At 41.5% G+C, this 26268-nt stretch overlaps 1 protein-coding gene across 4 annotated transcripts in view; it reads right to left on the bottom strand.

Annotated features, from left to right (window-relative positions):
• Positions 1–26268, bottom strand: part of SETD2 (SET domain containing 2, histone lysine methyltransferase) — a 146681-nt gene that overhangs the window by 980 nt on the left and 119433 nt on the right. For 3 of the 4 annotated variants that reach the window (XM_063661229.1, XM_054481903.2, XM_063661228.1), the window contains exons 17-20: positions 25040–25179; positions 20177–20288; positions 2354–2434; positions 232–333 (exon numbers count right to left, since the gene is read on the bottom strand). In XM_063661229.1, the coding sequence (XP_063517299.1) occupies positions 232–333; positions 2354–2434; positions 20177–20288; positions 25040–25179 (435 nt within the window). Of the gene's footprint in view, positions 1–231; positions 334–2353; positions 2435–20176; positions 20289–23854; positions 23979–25039; positions 25180–26268 lie in introns of those variants that run through there. The other variant, XR_010125597.1, reaches the window with a different exon arrangement.

Genomic DNA, 26268 nt, shown 5'->3' with positions numbered 1-26268 from the left:
TATGATCACCAGAAAGGACAAGCTGAGCTCCGAAAATTTCTTAGAGAACTACTGCTGTCATGTAAGGTGCGCATCCCTCCCCAAACCTTCCCTCCCCATTTCTGGATCCCCAGCCCTGACATCTGACAAGAAAAAAAAAAAAAATACTTTCTATGATGAAAAGGGCTTCTTAGAAGGTACACAGTTTGCCCAGAACGTTGCCCGGTGGGCTACCAAAAGCAAGGGGAGTACCTTGCGAGCCAGATGTTTAAAGTCTTCAGTTGTGGTAATTCTTCCCACTTTGCAGTCAGGTTTCCGGTAAGGGTTCAGGCACTGGACGATGAACTGGGACATCTGCAGGCAGAGAAAAGAGAACACGTTGCTCAACAGTCCAGAGAGGGCAAGGAGTTGTACTGAGGAAATAACTAGAAAAGGTAGTGAGTAAAGCCAGCCAATCCTTCTCCTTTTCCTCCCTCAGGTTAACTGGTTTGGACAGTGGAATACTAGTAAGCCAGTAAGATCTGAGAAAAGGATACAGGCTCAGCCTGAGAGGGAAAGAGCTCCCCTGGATGGACTAAGCAAGCCTTAAAGGAGGCTGGAGGGACTCAACAGCATGACTTCAATGCTGAGTCCTTCAGCAGCCCCAGGTTTCAGTCAATGAATTTTGTGTCCTTGGCATAAAGACAGTAGCTGGGTTCTCTGGGCCCTGGAGGCAAGGCAGGGCACAGCAGGTGTTCCAGAGCTTCTATGAGGCTTAGCAATCCCAGGAACCACAGGAATTTTGTCATTGAAGGGTCTTTAGATTCTTTAAGTGGTCATAGCACAGCATGTGAAGCAGATGGAAGCATGATATGACAGTCAGCAAAGGAAAACCTGAGCAGAATCCTTTTCATTCCACCACTTACTATGTCCTCCCTGGGCTGTCTAAGTATGGTCTGTCCTACCCAGGTGCTCCCAAACACTCTAGGAATAGGACCTTCAGAGGTATTTGTGGTGCTAAGATCACAGGGGACAAAGAGAATAAAGAGGCCAGTCATAGCCATTTCATCAGAGAGCACTTTGAACAAAGTCTACCCATCACTAAAATTCAGTGAGCCTTCAGGTGTTCAAAGAGCAAGGCTATATCACAAGGTAGGCACTAAATAAACAGCTGCTGGTTGAATGAGCTGAAATACCAATATGTTCACAAAGGGACCATAAGAAACTAAATTTTATCCCTGCATAAGCCTTTTAACTCAAGGTTTTTCTGGGGTTTCCTGGCCTCCAAACTCTCTTCCTTCAGTCTATCCCCTCAAACACAGATAGGGACTTCATTACCCCCTGCTTAAAATTCTGCAGTGGTTCCCGATAATCCACAGACATATAGTTCCTATATGAAGAAGCACAATACCATTCCACCTCATTTTCAACAGCCCTCCCATACCTTGTGCTATAGCCCATCGGGCCACTTACAACTCCCTAGAAGGGAAGATGCTCTCTCTTGCCTCTGTACATTCTATTGACATAAGTTAGATCCCCTGCTGATCCATCTGGCCAATTCCTACCCCTGATTCAAGTGCCCTTCCTGACAGCCCAGGTTGTGGCTCCCAGCCCTAATATGGCATACTTTTCACACAGCTGCTGCTACTTATTTACAGGTCTGTTTCTTCCAAAACACTACAAGCCCCTTCAGTGAATGAAGATTGGAGTTTAGAACCTAGATGCTATGAAGCAGACAAGTTTAGTGTCTTGATGGCTGGTAAGACACACTTCTGGTAGCATAAAAAGGAGCAGCTTTCTCCCAAGCCCTGGAGAATTAGGCAGCTACCAAATGAGATATTACAGAAAGAGAAGTGGACTTTGAGCCAGAACGCCTGAGTTCAAATCTTTTGTCTAGAATTTGCCTTCTCTGAACCTTAAAAGTTCTTTCACCTGAATAAGAGGAAAGGCAATCTATCTTGCCTACCTCAAGGGCTATTGTGGGGACAAAATGAGTCAATGGGTATTAAAGTGCTTAACCAGCTGAAAAAGGCCATACCTCTTTCACCAATGTGTCATTCACATAACAACTAAGTCAAATCACAGAAGCAAGAGGAATACCCAAAGACAAGGCAGCCTACCACTACATACAGCTTTCTTTTGCCACAGATGCTACAGAATGCCCACAGTCAAACAAGCAAATGTGGTCTGAGAGGGGCTCCTGTCAAGCCAAGAAAAGATGGCTGAGGAGTTTTCAGTGTGAAAAGAAGCACTTCAGCAAGACACACACACAAGGAACACCTTGTGTTCCTGCCTATCTTGGGGCAAAGGAGATATTCGACATACTTAGGACAAGAAAGGAAAGGGTTCAGATTTAAGCCTGAGGAGCTTAGTGCTTATATCCACCAAACCTTACCTCTTTTCTGAATACTTCTTTGCTTTTCTTTGCTAGTTCACTGGAGGTGTCTGCTTCTGCTGTCTTGGGCTTTTTCGAGGCCTAAAAATGGAGAAGAAAACACAGCAGTGCTGGCATCAGAAGTCAGTTTAGTGATGCCCTACTGTCCCAGAACCCTCCTTTCTTTCCCCTAGCAGGGATACCTGATTCTTGGTATTAGAATCCATTTAGAGGCCCTGACTCAGGTACAAGGCCTGGAGTCAACTTGGCTATTATGTTTCAAATCCTGTTACATGGTTTGGCCCTCCTTCTTATAAGTTAAGTTCCAATTCTCTACCCTAAGTCAAAGCTACAACTTTGATATAGCCACACATTTCAGAGTCACTCATGTCTCTCTTCTGGGTTCAGCTCCCTGAACTATCAAGCAAGGCCTGCACAAAACAAGCTCCATCTCTCCCACCTCTGACACTCTAGGATTCCAGGACAGAGACGAAATGCTCTGTTCTGAAGACTCTTGAATACTCATCACCTTTCCTCCAAAGGTGGAGTTGGCTAGACTGTAGAAGACAGTCTCAGCATGCAAGAGAGGCTCCTTGGAGGTTGGTACCTTCAGTTTAGGAACAGAAAGATTAAGGAACTATCACGATATTGATGGGGAGGTGATGAGGGTCATCAAAGCCAGTGAACAGATAAGTAGATGATGACACAGAAGATACTCTATGTCCCCAGCTGGCAAGATAATGACAAACCCAGGAACATCCCCTTCCAGCACTGCTAGAGGGAGGCTTCCAAGTTCCCTCTAACTAGGTACTGTACCAGGAGGGGATGAGTTGGAAGCTTTGGTATTCAGAGGACCTGTCATGCAGGCCATCTCCCCACACCTTTGCCCACCACTAGCCATCAGGCCCCTTCCCAGTAAATGTGCTTTTCCATGGAAAATAATAATTATGAGCATTCTCCTCCAAATACAAGTTACTTCATAATGGATCTAGAAGCTGGAGTTGATATTATAGGTACTTCACACTTTTTTGTTAGGGGCACAGGGCAGAATAATTTTCCTGCTCCCCACCCATCTCCTGGTTCTGTTTCTTCCATTTCCATAAACAATATGAAGGCTCTGGTTCTAAAGCAGCTGGACTAGCTCCAGAGAAAGGTGGCACTCCCTTGGCTTTAGGCTGTTACAAATCAACTTTCTCTGCTGTGTCATAAAAGCTTTACATATTTTCCATTTTTCCAATTTCTTCATGTAGCTGTATGGGGAGATTAGGGGGTAGAGTAAAAAGAACATAAAGATCCAATTTGTTTTTTGAGAAAACAAAACTAAGCAAGAATAATGCTAATAATATAAGTTAAGTCTATTTTCAAGTGTTTTGCTTTGGGATTTTGTTTTTTTTTTCCCCAGTTGTAGAGGGTATGAGTATGCTCCACAGTAAGACCTCAGGTAGCAAGGGATCAAGAATTATTTGAGTAAGTCAAGAAAACTTCAACACATCCCCAGCTGTTCTCTTGTAACTCTCAGAAGTGAGTAGCAACAGAAATGAGTACAGAAAGCCCCTTCAGGTCTGGGTATCTCAAAGATCTGGGTCCTATGGAAGAGGCCAGGCTCTCAGTGAGGGTACTATGTAAACAGAAATGTCCTGTTTCACTCTGGATAGGGTATGCACTCACAAAGCTAAATGAACCCAAAGCACTTTTAATATATTTATAATTTAATCCCTGACTTGGTGAGGTTGACGGGGGGGTGGCCTTTAAAAACACAATTATAGAATACAATCCACTGAGCTCTGTCTAGGAGCTTTCTTGGTCCTCCTGAGTGCTGAGAAATTGGGATCGAGAAAGGAAATGATAAAATGAGGTGTCCCCAGACTTACATCATGGAAATCATGAACCAAAATGGAATACTCTTGAGAGTACTGAAATTCACGAAACCCTCTCTTCATGGTCTGTGATTTGCAAATGGCATGGGAAATAATTTCAGAAACTGGCTAACATTTACTCAAATCTAATGCCAGGCAAAGTAACCAGAGTCAGAGTTGAGGACAGCACTTGTTATTGACATGAACAACCTTAGGACCCCCCACGCCAAAAAAGTCCCATTTAAAAATTTAGCAGGTAAGGCTGGGTGCGGTGGCTCACGCCTATAATCCTAGCACTTTGGGAGGCAGAGGAGGGCGGATCACGAGGTCAAGAGATCAAGACCATCCTGGCCAACATGGTGAAACCCCGTCTCTACTAAAAATACAAAAATTAGCTGGGCGTGGTGGTGCGTGCCTGTAGTCCCAGCTACTTGGGAGGCTGAGGCAGGAGAATTGCTTGAATCCGGGAGAGGTGGAGGTTGCAGTGAGCTGAGATCATGCCATTGCACTCCAGCCTGGGAGACAGAGCAACAATCTGTCACAAAAAAAAAAAAAAAAAAAATTTAGCACGTGGGGTGCCACTGCACCCATGTGCAATCATGTACATGGTTTACATGAGTAAACCATGTACAGGATTACTCATGCCTGTAATCCCAGCACTTTGAGAGGCCAAGATGGGGAGATTGCTCGAGCCCAGGAATTCAAGACCAGCGTCTCCATAAAAAAATTTAAAAATTAGCTGAGCATGGTGGCTGTGCCTGTGGTCCCAGTTACTTGGGGGGTTGAGGCTGGAGAATTGCGTGAGCCTAGGAGGTTGAGGCTGCAGTGAGCTGTGATCATGCTACTGCACTCCAGCCTGGGCAACAGAGTGAAATGCTGTCTCCAAAAGAAAAAAAGCACTTTTAAGGAAACCACCAGAGAATAGAGTGGGGGCTCTGATACATAAAAAAGCGAGTGCTTCCAGATCCTCAGCAATAAACAATAATCAGTTTGCCTTTTCTCTATGTTGGCTTATATAGAGTATCAGTCAATTAAAGATTCTGGTGGAAATCTATGTGAGGCCGTGGACAGTTAAGAGTACACAATGAAATGAGCAGGCAAAGGGCCTGGCAGAAAGCCAGAGCTTACTGCCTTTAGAAGCTGACCCTGCTGTCAGCCTTCATCTGTGGCACATTTGGATTCCTAGGAAATCTGTTCTGATTATGACAAGGCAGGCCTGAGTACCTTTATATTACCCAAGGTGAAGCTTGAGACCTTCTGGATTAGTTGGCAATGGCCTTAAGCTTATTGGGCAGTTCTGGTAACCATATAGAGGCTGTGTAACACAACAGAATCATCCTTTATTATAAATATTGACATGACTATGTCACAAAGCCCATGTGACTTGGAACCAAGAGGGTATGGCTTGAGTTACAGAAATAAGTCCTGACAAAGGCAGAGCAGGACATACCCAGCTAATACTTCTCTCTCCCTGTATTTAATTAAATACTGTTTAGAGGGCTGGGCACGGTGTCTCATGCCTGTAATCCTAGCACTTTGGGAGGCTGAGGCGGGTGGATCATGAGGTCAGGAGTTCGAGACCAGCCTGGCCAAGATGGTGAAACCCCGTTTCTACTAAAAAATACAAAAATTAGCCGGGTGCGGCGGCGTGCACCTGTAATCCCAGCTACTCGGGGGGCTGAGGCAGGAGAATTGCTTGAACCCGGGAGGTGGAGTCTGCAGTGAGCCGAGATCGTGCCACTGCACTGCAGCCTGGGTGACAGAGCGAGACTCTGTCTCAAAAATATATATATATATACTGTTTAGAACATAAAACATAAATCATTCAGTGACGAACTACATCTTTTGTGGCAGCATGAATCCAGAAGCAGGAGGAGAAGCTGAGCCATCATAAACACTATCCACACAATTCAACCTAAGCTCTGCAGCACATGAACCTGTACATGTTAATTTTTAAAAGATTAAGATCATTGAAAATAATAAAAACTTAGTATAGCTGGTGTTCTGCATCTGTAGGCCAGCCATGGATACAAAATATTGAAAAAAAAAATACAATAAAAATGATACAAATAAGAACCAATTTTAAAAAACCCCAATGTAGTATAACCACTATTTATATAGCATTTACATTGTATTGGGTATTATACGCAACAGAGAGGTGATTTACAGCATATGGGAGGATGTGCATAGGTGACATACAAACACTAAGGGACTTGAGCATCCTTAGACTTTGGCATCCATGATGGGGTGTCTTGAAATCAATCCCCTATGGATACAGAGTGATAACTGTAATGTGTCTCAAGGTATTCTTCTTTTGGTTGATTTTACTTGGGATCCTTTAGGCTTCATGAATCTGGATGCCTATGTCCCTCTCTCAAGACGGGAAATTTTCAACATTTATTTCTTAAACAAATTTTATATAGCCTGGACATGGTGGCTCAGGCCTATAATCCCAGCACTTTGGGAGGCCAAGGCGAGCAGATCACTTGAGGCCAGGAGTTCGAGATCAGCCTGGCCAAAAAAGCAAAACCCCATCTCTATTAAAAATACAAAAAGGCCAGGCGTGGTGACTCACACCTGTAATCCCAGCACTTTGGGAGGCTGAGGCGGGTGGATCACGAGGTCAGGAGATCGAGACCAGCCTGGCTAACATGGTGAAACACTGTCTCTACTAAAAACACGAAAAATTAGCCAGGCGTGGTGACAGGCGCCTGTAATCCCAGCTACTTGGGAGGCTGAGGCAGGAGAGTTGCTTGAACCTGGGAGGCAGAGGTTGCAGTGAGCCAAGATCACGCCATTGCACTCCAGCCTGGGCGACAGAGTGAGACTCCGCCTCAAAAAAACAAATAAACAAACAAACAAATTAGCTGGGCCTGGTGGTGCATGCCTGTAATCCCAGCTAATTCAGAGGGTGAGGCACGAGAACCACTTGAACCTGGGAGGCAAAGGTTGCAGTGAGACGAGATCACACCACTGTGCTCCAGCCTGGGCGACAGAGCAAGACCCTGTTTGAAAAATACATTGGCTCTTGATGCTACCTCTCTGCAACTCCCTCAATGCAACAAATACTCTAAAACTACTATTTTAACATAACATAGTTAGAGGAGATCTATTATACCTTATGACTGTTAATTAAAAGCCAGGAGGCAGCAGTAAATAAACTGCTGCCTCAATTGTGCAAGTAGTAATAATTCAGGTCAGAGGTGCTCAAAGGGAAGATTTGACTTTACACTTACCACCACTTACACTTACCTTGATGGTAAGTACAAGACAATGAAGGGAACAACAATGGATGGAAAAGAGAAAAAGAACAGTCTCACAATGTTTAGTCTCATCATCAAAAGCTTTTACTACCAGACAGCACTCTTCAAAGAATTATCTGCCCATTATATGCCTTCCCTATGTCACTCCATACAGCTCTCTCTGTCTCCAACAAGCACCAATTTACTGATGACTCAAAACCCAGATTTGCCTGCCTAGCAGCCACTGCAGGGAGCTCAAACTCCACAATGAACGTATCTCCACACCTCCTCCTGCTCTTTCTTTCATTCCCTAGACTGAATGATGGGATCTTATCCACCCAAGCTAAGAATGAGGGTGCAGGCCATCCGTGACTCCCTTACTCACTTGTTTGCTAAACCCTCAATCCTGCTTTTCAGTCTTGGCAAGATTCCCCAGCATCTCCAGTCGTAGTTCCTAACTTTGCCTAACTATTAACACTCTCCAATTTGATTTCACTATTACTGATCTCACCTTTATTAATGAGCCCATTTCACTAGAAGGACACACATTTGACTGTCTGACTCCCTTGCATTAAAACCATTTATTGACTCCCAAGTACCTATTATACAATATTACATTAACCATACTAGCAGAGCACTAAGACTTCAGACAATTTAAATCTAACCTACTTTTCCATATCTTTGTCTTGCTAACTTCCCTATATGAATCCAAACTCTCACCAAACCAAATTATTTTTCAGTCTCCTATATATACTGGCTTGTCCTGTCTTAAGCCTTTGCAAAAAATCACCTTATCTACCTAGCATACTCAGTCCTGGTTACCTATAGGTGAAACTGTGCTCCTATACATCTCAAACCATGTATCTCTCTGTTCCCAAAGCATTTCACACATTCTTCTACTATAGCAATTATCCCACTGTATTCTTGCTTTATAGACTTAAACGTAAGACCTAAAACCATAAAAATCCTAGAAGAAAACCTAGGTAATACCATTCAGGACACAGGCATGGGCAAAGACTTCATGTCTAAAACACCAAAAGCAATGGCAACAAAAGCCAAAATTGACAAATGGGATCTAATTAAACTAAAGAGCTTCTGCACAGAAAAAGAAACTACTATCAGAGTGAACAGGCAACCTATAGAATGGGAGAAAATTTTTGCAATCTTTCCGTCTGACAAAGGGCTAATATCCAGAATCTACAAAGAACTTAAATTCACAAGAAAAAAACAACTCCATCAAAACGTGGGCAAGCATATGAACAGACACTTCTCAAAAAAAGACATTTATGCAGCCAACAAACATATGAAAAAATGATCATCATCACTGGTCATTAGAGAAATGCAAATAAAAACCACAATGAGATACCATCTCACACCAGTTAGAATGGCAATCACTAAAAAGTTGGGAAACAACAGACACTGGAGGGGTTGTGGAAAATAGGAATGCTTTTACATTGTTGGTGGGAGTGTAAATTAGTTCAACCATTGTGGAAGACAGTGTGGCAATTCCTCAAGGATCTAGAACCAGAAATACCATTTGACCCAGCAATCCCATTACTGTGTATATACCACAAGGATTATAAATCATTCTACTGTAAAGACACATGCACACATATGTTTATTGTAGCACTCTTCACAATAGCAAAGACTTGGAACCAACCCAAACGTCCATCAACTATAGACTGGATAAAGAAAAGGTAGCAGGCATATATACACCATGAAACACTATGCAGCCATAAAAAAGGATGAGTTCATGTCCTTTGCAGGGACATGGATAAAGCTGGAAACCACCATTCTCAACAAAATAACACAAGAGAACACAAAACCAAACACCGCACGTTCTTACTCATAAGTGGGAGTTGAACAGTGAGAACACATGGATACAGGAAGGGGAACATCACACACTGGGGCCTGTCGGGGGGTAGGGGACTAGGGGAGGGATAGCATTATGAGAAATACCTCATGTAGGTGATGGGTTGATGGGTGCAGCAAACCACCATGGCACATGTATACCTATATAACAAAACTGCACGTTCTGCACATGTACCCCAGAACTTAAAGTATATTTATATAAAATAAATAAATAAAAGAAGCCAATCACAAAAGGCCATATATTGTATTATTTCATTTATATAAAATGCCCACAAGAGGCAGATCTATCAAGAAAGAAAATGGATTGGCTCATGCCTGTAATCCCAGCACTTTGGGAAGCCGAGGCGGGCAGATCACAAGGTCAGGAGATCGAGACCATTCTGGCTAACACGGTGAAACCCCATCTCTACTAAAAAAATATTTAAAAAATTAGCTGTGCGTGGTGGTGGGCGCCTGTATTCCTAGCTACTCAGGAGGCTGAGGCAGGAGAATGGCGTGAACCTGAGAGGCGGAGCTTGCAGTAAGCCGAGATCACACTACTGCACTCCAGCCTGGGTGACAGAGCAACACTCCATCTCAAAAAAAAAAAGAACACATGGACACAGGAAGGGGAATATCACACACCGGGGACTGTTGTGGGGTGGGTTGAAGGGGGAGGGATAGCATTAGGAGATATACCTAATGCTAAATGACAAGTTAATGGGTGCAGCACACCAACATGGCACATGTATACATATGTAACAAACCTGCACGTTGTGCACATGTACCCTAAAACTTAAAGTATAATACTAATAAAATTTTAAAAAAAAATGGATTAGTGCCTGGGCTAGGAAGTCACTGCAAATGGGTATGAGAGGTCTTATTGGGAGGAGGAAAATGTTCTAAAACCAGATTATGGTAATGGCTGCATAATTTGGTAAATTACTAAAAGCTATTAAATTGTAAATCTAAAGCGACTAGATTTTATACTAGGTTTATTATACCTCAATAAAGTTGCTGCTGCTGCTGGTTTATTTTTTGTTTTTGTTTTTGTTTGAGATGGAGTCTCGCTGTCACCCAGGCTGGAGTGCAGTGGCGCGATCTCAGCTCACTGCAACCTCTGCCTCCCGGGTTCACGCCATTCTCCTGCCTCAGCCTCCCAAGTAACTAGGACTACAGGCGCCCCCCACCACGCCTGACTAATTTTTTGTATTTTTTTTTTGGTAGAATTGGGGTTTCACCGTGTTAGCCAGGATGCTGTTTTCGTTTTTGTTTTTAAAAAAAAAACAAAAAAGCTTGTCCAGACTTGTGCTTCTGGTCATGACAGATTAACTGTTAAACGAATTAGCCCTCTCAGAGTTAAAAACTGGAAAACTAGACAAAATACATGAAAAAGGCAGTTTGCACACACTGGACATTAAGCAGCACTAAACTATGATCCTGAGACAAGGGACAAAATGAGGTAAGCCCTATGATTACCTTGGCTTTTCTGCCTGGAGAAATTTACCAGACTCTGGGGCAGAGAGGAAAACCCACGCACAGCATGGAGTTCTCAGTGAGCTAAGGAGACAGGGATTGGAATTTAGAATATCTGAGATAAACTGTAAGCTAACAATTCTCAGAGCTCACAAAAGGCTGGGAAACATGTGAGCTTCCATCAGCTAAAGTGAAGAGATATCCATTAGATAACCTGTGGCATTCAGTGGAGATCCCAGACAGGCGATGCCTTAGGAGACGCCCTAGAGAAAAAATTACTCTGGACTGAACACAACAAAGATTAACAACAGCCTCTAAAAAATCAACGTGATCCACAAGTAACTTGACTGGCTATCAGAACAAAGCTCAACATTCTTAATGGAAAGTAACAAAACTCTGAAACTCAACAATGTAACAGTCACAATGTCCAGTGTTCAACTGAAAATAGCAGGCAACTATTAAAAAGCTATTATAAATGTTCACAGTTATGAAAAAAAACATGAACACAGTGAAGAAATTAAAACTACTGGGCCAAAGGGACAGACTCCTGAGAAGCACAGGTGACATCATGTTCCTGACTGCCCTCCCCAATCACAGTAGCATTCCTGGTGGCAGTAGATTGGTCATCTGGAGAACCACTAATGGCTGAGCATGCCCTACCTGACCACAGAGCAGGAGTATGGCTACACTGTAGTGCACAGGGCAGAGGCCTTTGAGGCCATGAAGACAGCCAACACTTCCAAGTTCCCCTCACATAGATTTGTTGTAGACTAGCTCGACCATCTCAATGTCACCAACAAATGGTCCTAACCCTGAGCTATCAAACACCCCCAAACTTTTAATTTTTTTTTTGAGACAAGGTCTCACTCTGTCACCAGGCTGGAGTGCAGTGGCATGATCTTGGCTCACTGTAGCCTTGACCTCTGGGGCTTAGGTGATCCTCCCACCTAAGCCCTCCAAGTAGCTGGGACTACACATGTGCACCAACATGCCTAATTTTTTTTTTTGCATTTTTAAAATGGTTTTGCCATGTTGCCCAGTCTGGTCTCAAACTCCTGGGCTCGAGGGATCCACCTGCTTTGGTATCCCAAAGTGCTAGGATTATACAGTTGTGAGCCACTGCGTCCAGCCACCCTTCAATCTTGTAGATCACAGGGCTGCCCTGTCTTTATCTGGTCATGGAACTCAAACTGTAGCTTCTATAAAAATGTAAGCCTATGGATCAGAAACTTATTAAAACACAAATATAAAACAAAAAAACAAAATAAAAAACACACAAATATGAGTATAGTGGTCTGCATATAGAATACCTGGGACTCTAATCCCCTTAATACTTAAAAATATAATCACTGTCCTATTGTGTTTCTTGTTTCTTTAACCTGACAGGAAGATATCAGGGATTTCCTGGGGAACACATGGTATAAAATGTATTTTGAAAAAAGCTACAAACTATGATTTGGGGGTATTTGCTTAAGTATGAGATACTTGATAGGGGCTTTATCATGCAAAGTTAGTTTGCTTAACTGCCAAAACTTAAATGCAGTTTTTCAGTTAAACATATTCCTAAAAATAGCATTTTATTCTGGGACTTGACTACAAAAAGCGGACATTTAAATGAAGTAAAAATGGCCAGGCGCGATGGCTCACACCTGTAATCCCAGCACTTTGGGAAGCCCAGATGGGCAGATCACTTGAGGTCAGGAGTTTGAGACCAGCCTGGCCAACAGGGCAAAACCCCATAAAAATACAAAAATTAGCTGGGCGTGGTAGCAGGCACCTGTAATCCCAGCTACTCGGGAGGCTGAGGCAGGAGAATCACTTAAACCTGGGAAGCGGAGGTTGCAGTGAGCCGAGATCGCACCACCGAACTCCAGCCTGGGCAACAGAGTGAGACCCTGTCTTGAAAAAAAATAAAATAAAATATGAAAAATACAATGAAGTGAAAGGTATTTATCAGCACTGTTAAAAATAAAAAAGAAATTAAAACTATTTAAAAATATGCAAATTAAAATTTGAGAGCAGAAAAATATAACTGAAATTTAAAAATGAATCAATGGATGAGCTTAGCTAATTCGATACAGCAGAAGGTAAATCAGTGAACTTTAAATAGAGGCCAACAGAAACCACGCAAACTGAAGCACAGGGAGAAAAGAGCTGAAAAAAATTTGACAGAGATGTGGTGCTCTGTGAGACAGTATCAAGCGGTTTAATAACATGTATGTAATTGGAGTCCCAGGAAAAGGGACAATGGTATAAAAAGACATATTTGAAAAAATTTCCATATTTGATGAAAACTACCAATCATGGATCTAAAATGTACAAGAATCACAAGCAGATTAAACACAAAGAAAACAAAACCAAGGTATATCACAAACCACTAAAAACTGTTTATAAAAGGCAAAATCAAGATATATGGGGGGAAAAGATAATTATATTTTTATTAGAAACTATTATTAAAAAATGGAAACATCTTTTAAGTGTTGAAAGGAAGAAAATATAAATTTAGAATTCCATATCCAGTGAAAGTATCTGTCATAATAAACCTGTACATGGATGTTTTTCATAGCTTTATTTATAATTGCCAAAAGTTGGAAGCAACCAAGATGTCCTTCAGTAAGTGAATGATAAACAAACTGCTGTACACTCAGACATTCAGTGCTAAAACGAAATGAGCTATCAGGCCATGAAAAGACATGGTGGAAGCCTCAATGCATATTGCTAAGTGAATGAAGCCGATCTGAAAAGGCTACCTACTGTAGCTAACTATATGACATGCTGGAAAAAGCAAAACTATGAAGACTGTAAAAAGATCAGTGGTTACCAGGAACCGGGGAAGAGGGATGAGGAGAGAAGGCATGATGAGTAAGAGGCAGCTCAAAAGATTTTTAGGGCAGTGAAACTATTCTGTATGTTACTATGATGCTGTATAGATGACATGATACCTTTGTTAAAACCCACAAATGTACAATACCAAGAATGAACCCTAATGTAAATTATGGACTTTGGGTGGTAATAATGTGTCATAGTAGATTCATCAATTGTAACAAAGTACCACTCTTGTGCTTTGATGTTGACAGAAAGGGAAGCTTGCGCCGTGTGTAGTGACAGGGGGTATATGGAAACTCTCCGTACTTCCTGTTCAATTTTGCTATGCCAAAATAGAACTAAAATTGCTTTAAAAATAAAGACTACTTTTTAAAAAGTGGTAAGATAAATACCTTTCTTCAGACAAACAAAAGCTGACAAAATGCATCAACAGTAGATCTGAAATACTAGAAATGTTAAAGGAAATTCTTTAGGCTAAAGGAAAATGATTCCAGATGGAAATTCAAATCTACATGAGAGAATGAAGAGTGCTGGAAATGGTAAATATGTGGGTAAATATAGGACTTAATGGTAGATTGTGATAAGATAAATATGCATACTGTAAACCTTACAACACTGTTTTTCAAATGTGTAGGTATAAAGAGTAAAAATATCCCTTTATACTCTTAAAACACTGAGGACCGCAAAGAGCTTTTATTCATATGGGTTATAGCTATCAAAATTTTTCATATTAGAAATTAAGTTAAACTGAGAAAAAATTAAGCATTATTTTAAAATAACATTAGCAAATCTATTATATAACAATACATATAACAATAATATAATTTTTTGTGAAAAATAACTGTTTTCCAAAACTAAAGCAATTCAGTTAAGAGTGGCAGTTATACATTTTGGAAATCTCTTTTAACATCTCCCTTAGAATACAGCTGAAGTCTCATTGCCTTCTGCATTCAAATATGTCATGTGCCCCCTGGAAAATTCCATGGTATATTTGTGAATGTACCAAATGTGACAGAGGCACGTAATGTTTTCATATTATTATTAAAACAGCTTTGACCTTGTGGCTCCCTTGAAAGAGTCTTAGGAACCTAGAGGTCCCCACACCAAACTTTGAGAACCACTGTCTTAAAACAACCACCAAGAAGTAAAGCAGGCCAGGTGTGGTGGCTCACACCTGTAATCCCAGCACTTTTGGAGGCCACAACAGGAAAATTGCTTGACACCAGAAGTTTGAGACCAGCCTGGTCCCCAACACCACGAGACCCTGTCTCTACAAAAATGTACAAAAATTAGCTACTTGGGTGGCTAAGACGGGAGGATCATCTGAGCCTGGTAGGTGGAGACTACAGTGAACCCTGATGGTGCCTCTGCACTCCGGCCTGGGAAACAGAGTGAACCATGGCTCAAAAAAATAAAAAATAAAAGAAAATAAAGAGGTATGGCTAAGCCAATAGGAAAAACAAAAACAAAACAAAACAAAAAAAACCAGAATACTTGAAATAAATTCTAAATCAATCCAAAAGAAAGCAAAGACAAATAAAAATTTAAAAACAAATAATAAGGCTGGGCACGGTGGCTCACACCTATAATCCCGGCACTTTGGGAGGCCGAGACAAGTGGATCACCTGAGGTCAGGAGTTCGAGACCAGCCTGGCCAACATGGTGAAACCCTGTCTCTACTCCAAATACAAAAATCAGCCAGGCGTGGTGGCGGGTGCCTGTAATCCCAGCTACTCAGTAGGCTGAGGCATGAGAATCGTTTGAACCCGGGAGGTGGAAGTTGCAATGAGCCGAGATCACACCACTGCACCCCAGCCTGGGCGACAGAACTAGACTGTCTCAGAGAGGAAAAAAAAAAAAGCCATCCTTAAAGACTGAATTGCTTTGCACAAGTACTTGTCAATTCCTTTATTTACGTATCATTTCTGAATTTTAGGGCCTATAATCATAAGCCTTGAGATAAATTTTACTAAAAAAAAATTCAAAGGTTTCCCACCATACAAAGGTTCATATTCTTTTACATTTTCAAATCCCCAAGATCTATCCCCAACAATGCCCTTCCAACCTCATGCTGGATTACAAGTTTTATGATGCCTGTGTTCCTCCTACAAGTAAACAGAGCTATTCTCCAAACATATCCTGAACACTCCCTTCCTTCCCTGCCTTTGCTCCAGCTTTCCTTTTAGCCTGTCTTTGCTTACTGAAAAATTCCTCATCCTTTAAAGCTCAAATGCCACTTTCTCACAAAGTCCTCCTAACTTTCTCTGGTTGAGTTTCTTCTATGCTCCCAGGATGAAAAAGCATGACAGAGCTATAAGCAACCATTTGTACCATGCTGAGGAAGCACGTGGTGCAGGACTGCCAGTGTAAGCAGGGACAGACTTGAAGGAGAAGTAATCTAGAAGGAGGCTGGCTTGAAGCCCAGGGGAATGTGTGTATCTCCTAAGAATGAGGGGGACTCAGCTCTTGAGTATAGAGAAATTAATCTGATTGATTCTATATGTGAATTTCTGACTGAAAACCAAGACCAAATCTTAACATTTGCACTCAAGTAACTAAAGTTATAAGCCCTGTCGTGGTTTGATTTTTTTTTTTGAGACAGAGTCTCGCTCTTGTTGTCCAGGTTGGAGTGCAGTGGTGCAATCTTGGCTCACTGCAACCCCCATCTCCCGGGTTCAAGCGATTCTCTTGCCTCAGCCTTTCAAGCAGCTGGGATTACCATGTGCTCAGGCATGTGCCACCATGCCCAGCTAATTTTTCTATTTTTAGTAGAGACAGTGTTTCACCATGTTGGCCAGGCTGGTCTCAAACGCCTGACCTCAGGTGATCCACCTGCCTGGGCCTCCCAAAGTGGTGGGATTACAGGCTTGAGCCACAGGGTTTCACCATGTTAGCTAGGCTAGTCTTGAACTCCTGGCTTCAAGTGATCGGGCCACCTCGGCCTCCCGAAGTAGGCTGCCGTGCCTAGCCTATGATTATTCTTTTTGGGAAAGAAGACCTCTACCTTTATTTGTTCACAACAGGAAATACATTTGGCAGCTTAATTCTTTGTGCACTCTCATTATTATTATTTGCGGATTTATTTATGTATACATACAATGGCAGAAAAGAATAAAAGGGCCTCTCCAATCTTCTCTAACAACTGAGTGAAGCTGACACCTTTGAATCTCCATTGGAAGTACTACTCTATAACCCCCCGAGGCAGTTAAGAGCTAGTATCAGGAGGAATGTTTTCTCTTTATAATCTCCCGTTCCCTTTCGTTTTTATACATGTACCTCCCCCAACACACATGAGCATATCAATATATCGGAATTAATTGTGAATTAAGTGTTAGATTTAGTTTAGTGCTCTTTTCCTTCCTAGGATAGACTATATTTTCTTTTGCAGGCCTCTAAAGTCCTTGTTTGTTGTCTCTACCACAATTTTTAAAAATTAGCCAGGCATGGTGGCATGTACCTATAGTCCTAGCTACTCAGGAGGCTGAGACGAAAGGATTACTTGAGCCCGGGAATTCAAGGTTACAGTAAGCTATGCTTGCACCACTATACTCCAGCCTGGGCTACAGAGTAAGGGAGACCCTGCCTCTAAAAACAAATCAAAGCAAATCAAATGACAAAATAAATAAATCCCTCAGTTTACCACTTAACACATAATACTGTACATTTTCAAACCTTACCTTCCTATGACCCCTGGGAGCAATAACCTTGCCTTATACTGCTTTTGTATCCCCAGTTCTGGGCGTGGCATTTGTGCTGAATAGGAACTCAAATGTCTGATAAATAACCAAAATGTGAAAGAGTGAGATTAAGTTCATATCTGTGTGATTTAAAATGTGTATTTAGAGATCCAAAGTTCCGAGCTAGTAGATTATAATTCAGGCATTGCCTTTTGGATATAATACTTTCAAGAGCCTACTCCCCAGGCACACATGCACCTATGGTAACAGAAGAGTAAAGATCAAACATAACCTGACAAACACACTCACTCTGGGTGGTTGGATATAGTAAGGTTTTATGATCATACTTCTCTTACAGTTGATCACAAACAATACTGCCAATTATTTAGACTTGAATGTGTAATTACCTTGGGACCTTGTATCACTTCAGATTCTGATCTAGCAGGTCTGGGACAGGGAGTGAGAGTTTGCATTTTTAACAGGTGGTGCCTGGTGCTGTTGGGTGCTGAGCAGACCTAACTACTACAATAAGCTCATTGTGAAGGCGCCAGCTCCATGGTCAACCCCTCCAGTCCATCTCCAGCAGAGAGCCTTGTAAAAGGCAAATGTCACTGATCAAATCACTTTAAAGGTTTCCCTTTCTCACCAGCTAGCCAGAGAATGAAGGTCTAATTGTGTAGCATGGCACATAAGCTGCCCTTTTTACTTGGCCCCTACTTCTCAGCTCCTAGTTTGTGCTTGGCTAGTTTGATGACCTGGATTTCCCAACACAGGTCTTCATATAAGAAAGGCAATTCCTTGAGCATTAAATAAGCAACAGTGAACTTCATGCCCATTCCTCATTTGCTTTGAAAGGCCTAATTTAATATGCATATACTAGACCAAAAGACTGAATCAAGATTAATAGTTACGGTGCCCATGAACTTGGGCTTATAAGAAGGGTAAGGCCTCCAACATGCTTTATAAACTTGGCCCCAGAACTCAGCTGTATTGCTGCACCAGATCTTATCTTAATCCCTTTGTTTATTTTTCAAAAGATATAACTAACACAGTACAGAAGTCTGGAAATGGCAGTTGTGATTTTTGTTTGTATTTAAGCTTACATATAATTTAAATGGCAAGTGCCTAGCAGTCTTGGGCATATTCCTAAATGATTCAGGAAAACAAGAGAGCATAACAGCTGGAGTGAAGTGGCTAAGTGATTTATGTGATTCGTTTGAAATTTAGCAAACTCCACATGGATTGAACTTAAGTGTGTATCTTTTTGCAAATGCCAAACACATATGAAAAGAGAAAAACATTTCCTCCAAAAGTGAATAAAATATAAACAGAAGAATGAATTCATTTCTACTTTAATCCCTTCTCACTCCAGCTCCTTTTCTTCCCTCTTCATTCTTCCACCTATTCCCAATAATTTAACCATTGAAGTACTTAATTCTTTTCAAAATTAAAAAAATATTAGTCAGGTTTTAGGACATAAAAATATGATATCTGATTTCATTCAAGACACTTCATACGGTCAGCTGTGGTGGCTCATGCCTGTAATCCCAACACTTTGGGAGGCTGAAGCAGCCAGATTGCTTGAGGTCAGGAGTTCAAGGCCAGCCTGGGCAACATGATAAAACCTCATCTCCACTAAAAATACAAACATTAGCCAGGCATGGTGGCACACACCTATAATCCCAGCTACTTGGGTGGTTGAGACATGAGAACTGCTGAAGCCCAGGAGGCAGAGGTTGCAGTGAGCCAAGATCACACCCAAAAAAACCAAAAAACACAAAAACAAAACCCACCCCTCCTATTGGTTTTGAACAGACCAATCATGAAAGCATATGTTATGGGCACTAATAACAAAAAGCAAAGAAAGGTCAGGCGTGGTGGCTTACATCTATAATCCCAGCACTTCAGGAAGCCAAGGCGGCAGATCACCCCCGGTCCGGAGTTCAAAACCAGCCTGGCCAACATGGTGAAACCCTGTCTCTACTACAAATACAAAAATTAGCCAGGCGTGGAGTGCACATCTGTAGTCCCAGCTACTCGGGAGGCTAAGGCAGGAGAATTGCTTGAACCCAGGAGGCAGAGGTTACAGTGAGCCGAGATTGTACCACTGCACCCCAGCCCGGGCAACAGAGTGAGATTCCGTCTCATTAAAAAAAAAAAAAAAAAAAAAAACGGCAAAGAGAGAGAACAAGAGAGGCCCTGAAGCGATCATAGTAACATAGTAATGGGTGTTTTGAACACCCCTCACAATTCTTGGCCATATATCTCCCTCAAATGAGTAAGTAGTTAGTATGCATCTGAGTCTCTCAATGTCTAAAAATGGCCATTCTTTTTTTTTTTTGAAAAGGGATTCAGGGTTGTAATGGGATTATTTTTTATTTATTTTATTATTATTATACTTTAAGTTTTAGGGTACATGTGCACAATGTGCAGGTTTGTTACATACGTATACATGTGCCATGTTGGTGTACTGCACCCATTAACTCGTCATTTAGCATTAGGTGTATCTCCTAATGCTATCCCTCCCCGCTCCCCCACACCCCACAACAGTCCCCAGAGTGTGATGTTCCCCTTCCTGTGTCCATGTGTTCTCGTTGTTCAATTCCCACCTATGAGTGAGAACATGCAGTGTTTGGTTTTTTGTCCTTGCGATAGTTTGCTGAGAATGATGATTTCCAGTTTCATCCATGTCCCTACAAAGGACATGAACTCATCATTTTTTTATGGCTGCATAGTATTCCATGGTGTATATGTAAAAAGGCCATTCTTTCTCCCTGACTTCATCTCTACACCTTGATACATGCATGGTCACTCACTTATTTTTCAGAATAAAGAAAAAAGAATCCCAAGACCATGTGGGATGGTCTTGGATGGACTCCCAAATGATCAGGAAATACATGTGTAAGCCACACTCACCTTCATGGGGTTTTCATCATATGTTGGAGTTCCCAGGTCCATCTCAGCTTCATGCTCAAGGCTGGCATCATCTCCTGGGCTTTCCCAAGTAGGAGGATCCCACTGAGTCTGCCTAGAAAGAGATAAAAACAGCCATGCTGTCAGGGCTAGGAAACAGAGAATCCTGACATAAACATCACTGCTCATACATACATAAAATACAACATACAATAAGACATAGAATAAGTCAGCTCCATGAGTTAGAGACAAACTTTTTCTATCTTCCTAACAGCAATGATTCTAGCACAGAGACATGCCCCTCCTCAGTGACCGTATTTCTGTGGGCAATGATGTGGCAACACTGACTGGGTGTCAAAAAGAGCAGTAAACCCAAACATCCTGTCTGTCTCTCACCTGACTCTTAATGTCATGCAAATAAGATTGGGCAAAGCCTAAAATGTACAGGAAATAGGTCCCTGCCTATGTCACCCCTCTGCAGATGAAGAGGTAAACAGTGACTGTACCTAGCATATAATTGGAGCAAAATAATCATGTAACACCTCTCACAGTCCTTGACCACATGAGAAAATTATCCCTGGCTTTAGGAGTTTTCTTTTTAATAGTTCTGCACCTCTGGTTTAATGACCGACAAGAAAAATACGTACAGGTTAAAAACTTGTACCCCTGGCCAGGCGTGGTGGCTCATGCCTGTACTCCCAGCACTTTGGGAGGCTGAGGCGGGTGGATCACCTGAGGTCAGGAGTTCGAGACCAGCCTGGCCAACATGGTGAAACCCCATCTCTACTAAAAATACAAAAAATTTGCCAGTCGTGGTGGCAGGCACCTGTAATCCCAGCTACTCAGGAGGCTGAGTCAGTAGAATAACTTCAACCTAGGAGGCGGAGGTTGCAGTGAGCCAAGATCGTGCCATTGCACTCCAGCCTGGGCAACAAGAGTGAAACTCTGTCTTAAAAAACAAACAAACAGAAAACAAAAACTTGTACCCTCTGCTAAAAATATTCTCGACTGACTGCAAAAAGGTTTCAGTCATGTTAACCCTTTAAATGTTTACAGTCATTTTGAAAATAAGCAAGCAAAGATTTTTCTTTTTTAAAAAAGATCTGTAGGATAAAAAGTGGAAGTAAGGATATTCACGTTCAGGAGTCTGAAGCCAGCTGTAACAGAGAATGTTATGAGGACAGTGACTTAAAATGTCAAAAGCCTCGAAGGATCTAACAAATCTGGCAGGTCAATCTTGTCACTACAGTCTTCTGCTTTACCACCACATCAATCTTTAGTCAACAACATAACAACATTAAAGACACTTGATATAAATCAGTGTATATACATACATAGATTATTGTAAAAATAGGCTTACCTCTGACCTATGGAATTCATTTATTTTAAAAGGCTCAAGATTTCTACCATAATAAAAGAACCACAAGCAGCTAAGGGTGTTATTATAGAAACTGAACAAATATATACATGTCTGTTCTTAGCTACCAGATAAAGAAAACCTAGAAAAGATGGGAAAGGTACACATATAAATAAGAAATACAAACTTTTTTTTTTTTGATTCTGATATGGAGTCTCGCTCTGTCACCCAGGCTGGAGTGCAATGGCATGATCTCAGCTCACTGCAACCTCTGCCTCCCGGGTTCAAGTGATTCTCCTGCCTCAGCCGCCTGAGTAGCTGGGATTACAGGTGTGCGCCACCACGCCCAGCTAATTTTTGTATTTTTAGTAGAGGCAAGGTTTCACCATGTTGATCAGGCTGGTTTCAAACTCCTGACCTCATGATCCGCCCACCTCAGCCTCCCAAAGTGCTGGGACTATAGGCGTGAGCCACCATGTCCGGCCCAAACTTTTTTTATTTTTGGAAGATTGATAGAATATTTAAAATTTGTTTTGGTGTTAAAAAAACAAAGTTTTGGCCAGGTGTGGTGGCTCACATCTGTAATCCCAGCACTTTGGGAGGCCAAGGCCGGTGGATCACCTGAGGTCAGGAGTTTGAGACCAGCCTGGCCAACACGGTTAAACCCTGTCTCTACTGAAAATACAAAAAAAAAAAAAAATTAGTTGGGCATGGTGGCAGGTGCCTGTAATCCCTGCTACTCAGGAAGCTGAGAGGCAGGAGAATTACTTGAACCCTGGAGGCAGAGGTTGCAGTGAGCCGAGATCATGCCACTGCACTCCAGCGTGGGCAACAAGAGTGAAAACTCTGTCTCAAAAAAAAAAAAAAGTTCTGGTTAAACCACACATGGTTTTTAAAATCATTACACATTCAATTAGCGACATAATGAGGACTCATTTTATAAAAGCCTTTTTGTTTTTTGAGACAGAGTCTCACTCTGTCACCCAGGCTGGAGTGCAGTAGCACGATCTCGGCTAACTGCAACCTCTGCCTCCAGGGTTCAAGTAATTCTCCTGCCTCTCGGCTTCCCAAGTAGCAAGGATTACAGGCACCTGCCACCAAGCCCAACTAATTTTTGTATCTGGAGTAGAGACGGGGTTTCATCATGTTAGCCAGGCTGGTCTTGAACTCCTGAAATCAGGTGATCTGCCCGTCTTGGCCTCCCAAAGTGCTGGGATTACAGGTGTGAGCCACTGCACCCAGCCTATAGAAGCATTTTAATGCGAATAAGGAAGGCCCTTCTAAGCAGAAAGGGAAAATATATGAAAATTTTAAACTCCTTCATGTCACAAGATATCAGAAACAAAACTCTTGATAAAGAAATCTAACACTGGACAGAAAATGGGTAGATGGCCCACACAAGTAACTCACAAAAGATACAAATAACCAACAATCGAATGAAGACATCCCATCTCAATAGTAAAATAACTGAAAATAAAAATATTTCCCACCTGTTAGACTCGCAAGGTTAAAAGAGATAACATGAGGGAAAAGGATTTTTTTTTTTTTTTTTTTTTGGAGACAAGGTCTTGCTCTGTCACCCAGGCCGGAATGCAGTGGCACAATCATGGCTCACTACAGATCTGACCTCCTGTCTCAAGTGATCCTCTTGCCTCAGCCTCCCAACTAGTTGTGACTACAGGTGCACACCACCATGCCAAGCTAATTTTGTATTTTTCGTAGAGATGGGGTTTCACCATGGTGCCTAAGCTGGTCTCAAACTCCTGGGCTCAAGCGATCCTCCTGCCCCAGCCTCCCAAAGCATTAGGATTATAGGCATGAGCTGCTGTACATGGCTAAAAGGAACTTATACACACTTTTTTTTGTGAGAGTCCAAATTGATACAAACTATTGTTTAATGGTAAGCTGACAATATTTCTCAATTTAAAATGTGTACCTGTTTTGCCCAACAATTCCACTTCTAAGTACTCTCTTGAAGAAGTAGTAAGATTAGTGTCCCTAAGGATGCCCAAGGTTATAGTTAGATATAAAATAGTGAAGACCTATCAATCAGAGTGAGTTAAATACAATTTGATATAGCTATACAATAGAGCAGGGGTTGGCAAACTTTCTCTGTAAATGATTAGATGATAAATATTTTGACCTGTGGGCCAAATGGTTTCTATCACAACTACTCTGTCATTGTAGTGTGAAAGCAACCATAGACAATTTGTAAGCAAATGTGCATGGTTGTGCTCCAATAAAACTTTATTTGCCAAAACAAGTGGCCTGTGGGCATAGTTTGCCAGCCCTGCAGCAAAGTATAAACAATTACTAAAACTAACAGTTGTAGCTGGGTGTGGTGCCTCACGCCTGTCATCCCAGCATTTTGGGAGGCTTAGGTGGGAGGATCGCTTGAAGCCAGGAGTTCGTGAAGATCAGTCTGGGCAACAAAGCAAGACTCTGTCTCTACAAAAAAAAGAAAAAAAAATTTTTTAAAGAAAAAATTCCATAGTTCTATGTTAATTGATAAAGCTCTATAAAATAGATTAGTAAATAAAGCAGACTACAAAAACATGTATCTTAACAATTTACGTAAGATTATATAGATGAGTGTATACACACACACACAGAGACACACACACACAAAGAACATATACCCACATAAAGCTATCTGTCTAAAAGGTATTTTTAAAAACATTAAATGAGTTATCTCTGAGTAGTGGCAGTTCCAGGAATTATACTTCCTTTTTAGTACTTTTCTACTATATTTGCTTTCTACAGTAAGCATAAATAATGTGTGTCAAGGATAAACAATCTAGCTATTTAATTTGGAAATAGAGAAGTGCTGTCAGTAAAAAAAACTGAACAGCGGAGTTGAGTAGCTATGATATAGACTGCTTGGCTGGTAAAACCTAAAATATTTATTTTCTGGCCTTTTACAGAAAAGATCTGTCTATGACCCCTGATACTTAAACAATATTAGATGAATTAACATTTAAAAAATCTCCTTAGCTTTCTCCAAGAGTCTTGCGGATTAAAAATACACCAAAACTGCCGGGTGCAGGGGCTCAATCCCAGCACTTTGGGAGGCCAAGGCAGGTGGGGCAGATCACCTGAGGTCAGGAGTTCGAGACCAGCCTGACCAACATACATGGTGAAACCCCGTCTCCACTAAAAACACAAAAATTAGCCAGGCATTGTGGTACATGCCTGTAATCCCTGCTACTGGGGAGGCTAAGGCATGAGAATCACTTGAACATGGGAGCAGAAGGCTGCAGTGAGTTGAGATCACACCACTGTACTCCAGCCTGGGTGACAAAAAATAAAAATACACCAAAACAAATACAAAAAGAACCAAAGTCTAAGGTCTAAAATACATTTAAGATGTGATTCTGGAAATCCAGCAGCCTTCAAGCACAGTGAAAAGCTAATGACAAGAAGTTTACAACTGTAAAACTCCCCTTATAGTGGCAACTTCTTTGATTAAGTAAAAGCAGACATGGGAATGCCCACACAGCTCCTCTTACCTTGTGATCACATGGTAGTAATAAATCTTCCCTTCTGGATCTCGGGCTGTCTTCCAGTTGGGAGGTAAGACAATGGTTTTTGGTTTGGGAGGAGAGGGGGGCGGCAGATCCAAGAGATTATTTGTCACAACCATTTCAGACTACAAAGAAAACACACACATTTTTGATCAGTGATATCTCTCTTAATCTGGCTGAATAGGACAAAATAGCCCACTTAAATATGTAAAAATGTACATCTACCTCCTCTTAAAAAAAGGATAAAGGAAAGGTAGAGTCTGGGAAATAAGGGACAGTATATATAAAGAGCTTTACAGAGCTATCAGAAAATTGACAGTTGGCTCTAAGTTTACCATCCAAGATACCATATAGTTTATCATATAGAGCAGCATTTTTCAACTTTAAAACACCAATTCTAAGGCATATCAATTGCAGGATACCAATTAACTAAATGGGCTCCAGAAATATCTTTATCTTTAAAAAAAAAAAAAAGAAAAACCAAAAAACCCCAAGCAAATATGACAGAATGTTAACATTTATCCATTATATTTTTTCCGTACTTGAAACCTCAAAACTATAAAATATTAGTGCCACATTCTGAAAAACATAAAAACCTCATAATCACTTATGGACTGATTTTTGTTTCCCCAAAACATATATGTTGAAGCTCTAATCCTGCTGTGACTGTTACTGGGACACAGGGCCTGTAAAGAGCTAATTAAGATTAATGAAGTCATAAGAATGAGGAGTTTTTATCTAATAGGATGGTGTCCTTGTTAAAAGAGAACTGACACCAGAGGACGCTCGCAGAGAAAAGGTATATACAGCAAAAAGGCAGCCATTCGCAAGCCAAGGAGAGAGGCCTCAGGAGAAACCAACACTGCTGACACCTTGATCTTGGACTTCCAGCCTCAAGAACTGTGAGAAAATTTCTGTTATTTAATCCACTCAGTCTGTGGTATTTTGTTACGGCAGCCCTAGCAGACTAGTAATCACCACAAGGATATATACTTGTTCCTTCTTTCAAGCCTATTAATGAAGAATACATTTTTTAACTTTACCTTTGCTTGCACAGTTTAAGAGGAACCTGAAGACCCCAGGCTCAGATAAAATGTGTTCACTTTTAAGCAAACACAGGTCTTTGAGCATTCTTGCTTTGTGTATACTCTTTTTTATCTCTTATTTCACCCAGCTGGGGTTTTCTGCCCCAGCTTAAGTTTCAATTCCTCCAT

The sequence above is a fragment of the Pongo pygmaeus genome, chromosome 2, assembly GCF_028885625.2.
Source record: "Pongo pygmaeus isolate AG05252 chromosome 2, NHGRI_mPonPyg2-v2.0_pri, whole genome shotgun sequence".
NCBI classification, from domain to species: domain Eukaryota; kingdom Metazoa; phylum Chordata; class Mammalia; order Primates; family Hominidae; genus Pongo; species Pongo pygmaeus.
This window is presented reverse-complemented; position numbering and strand designations above follow the sequence as displayed.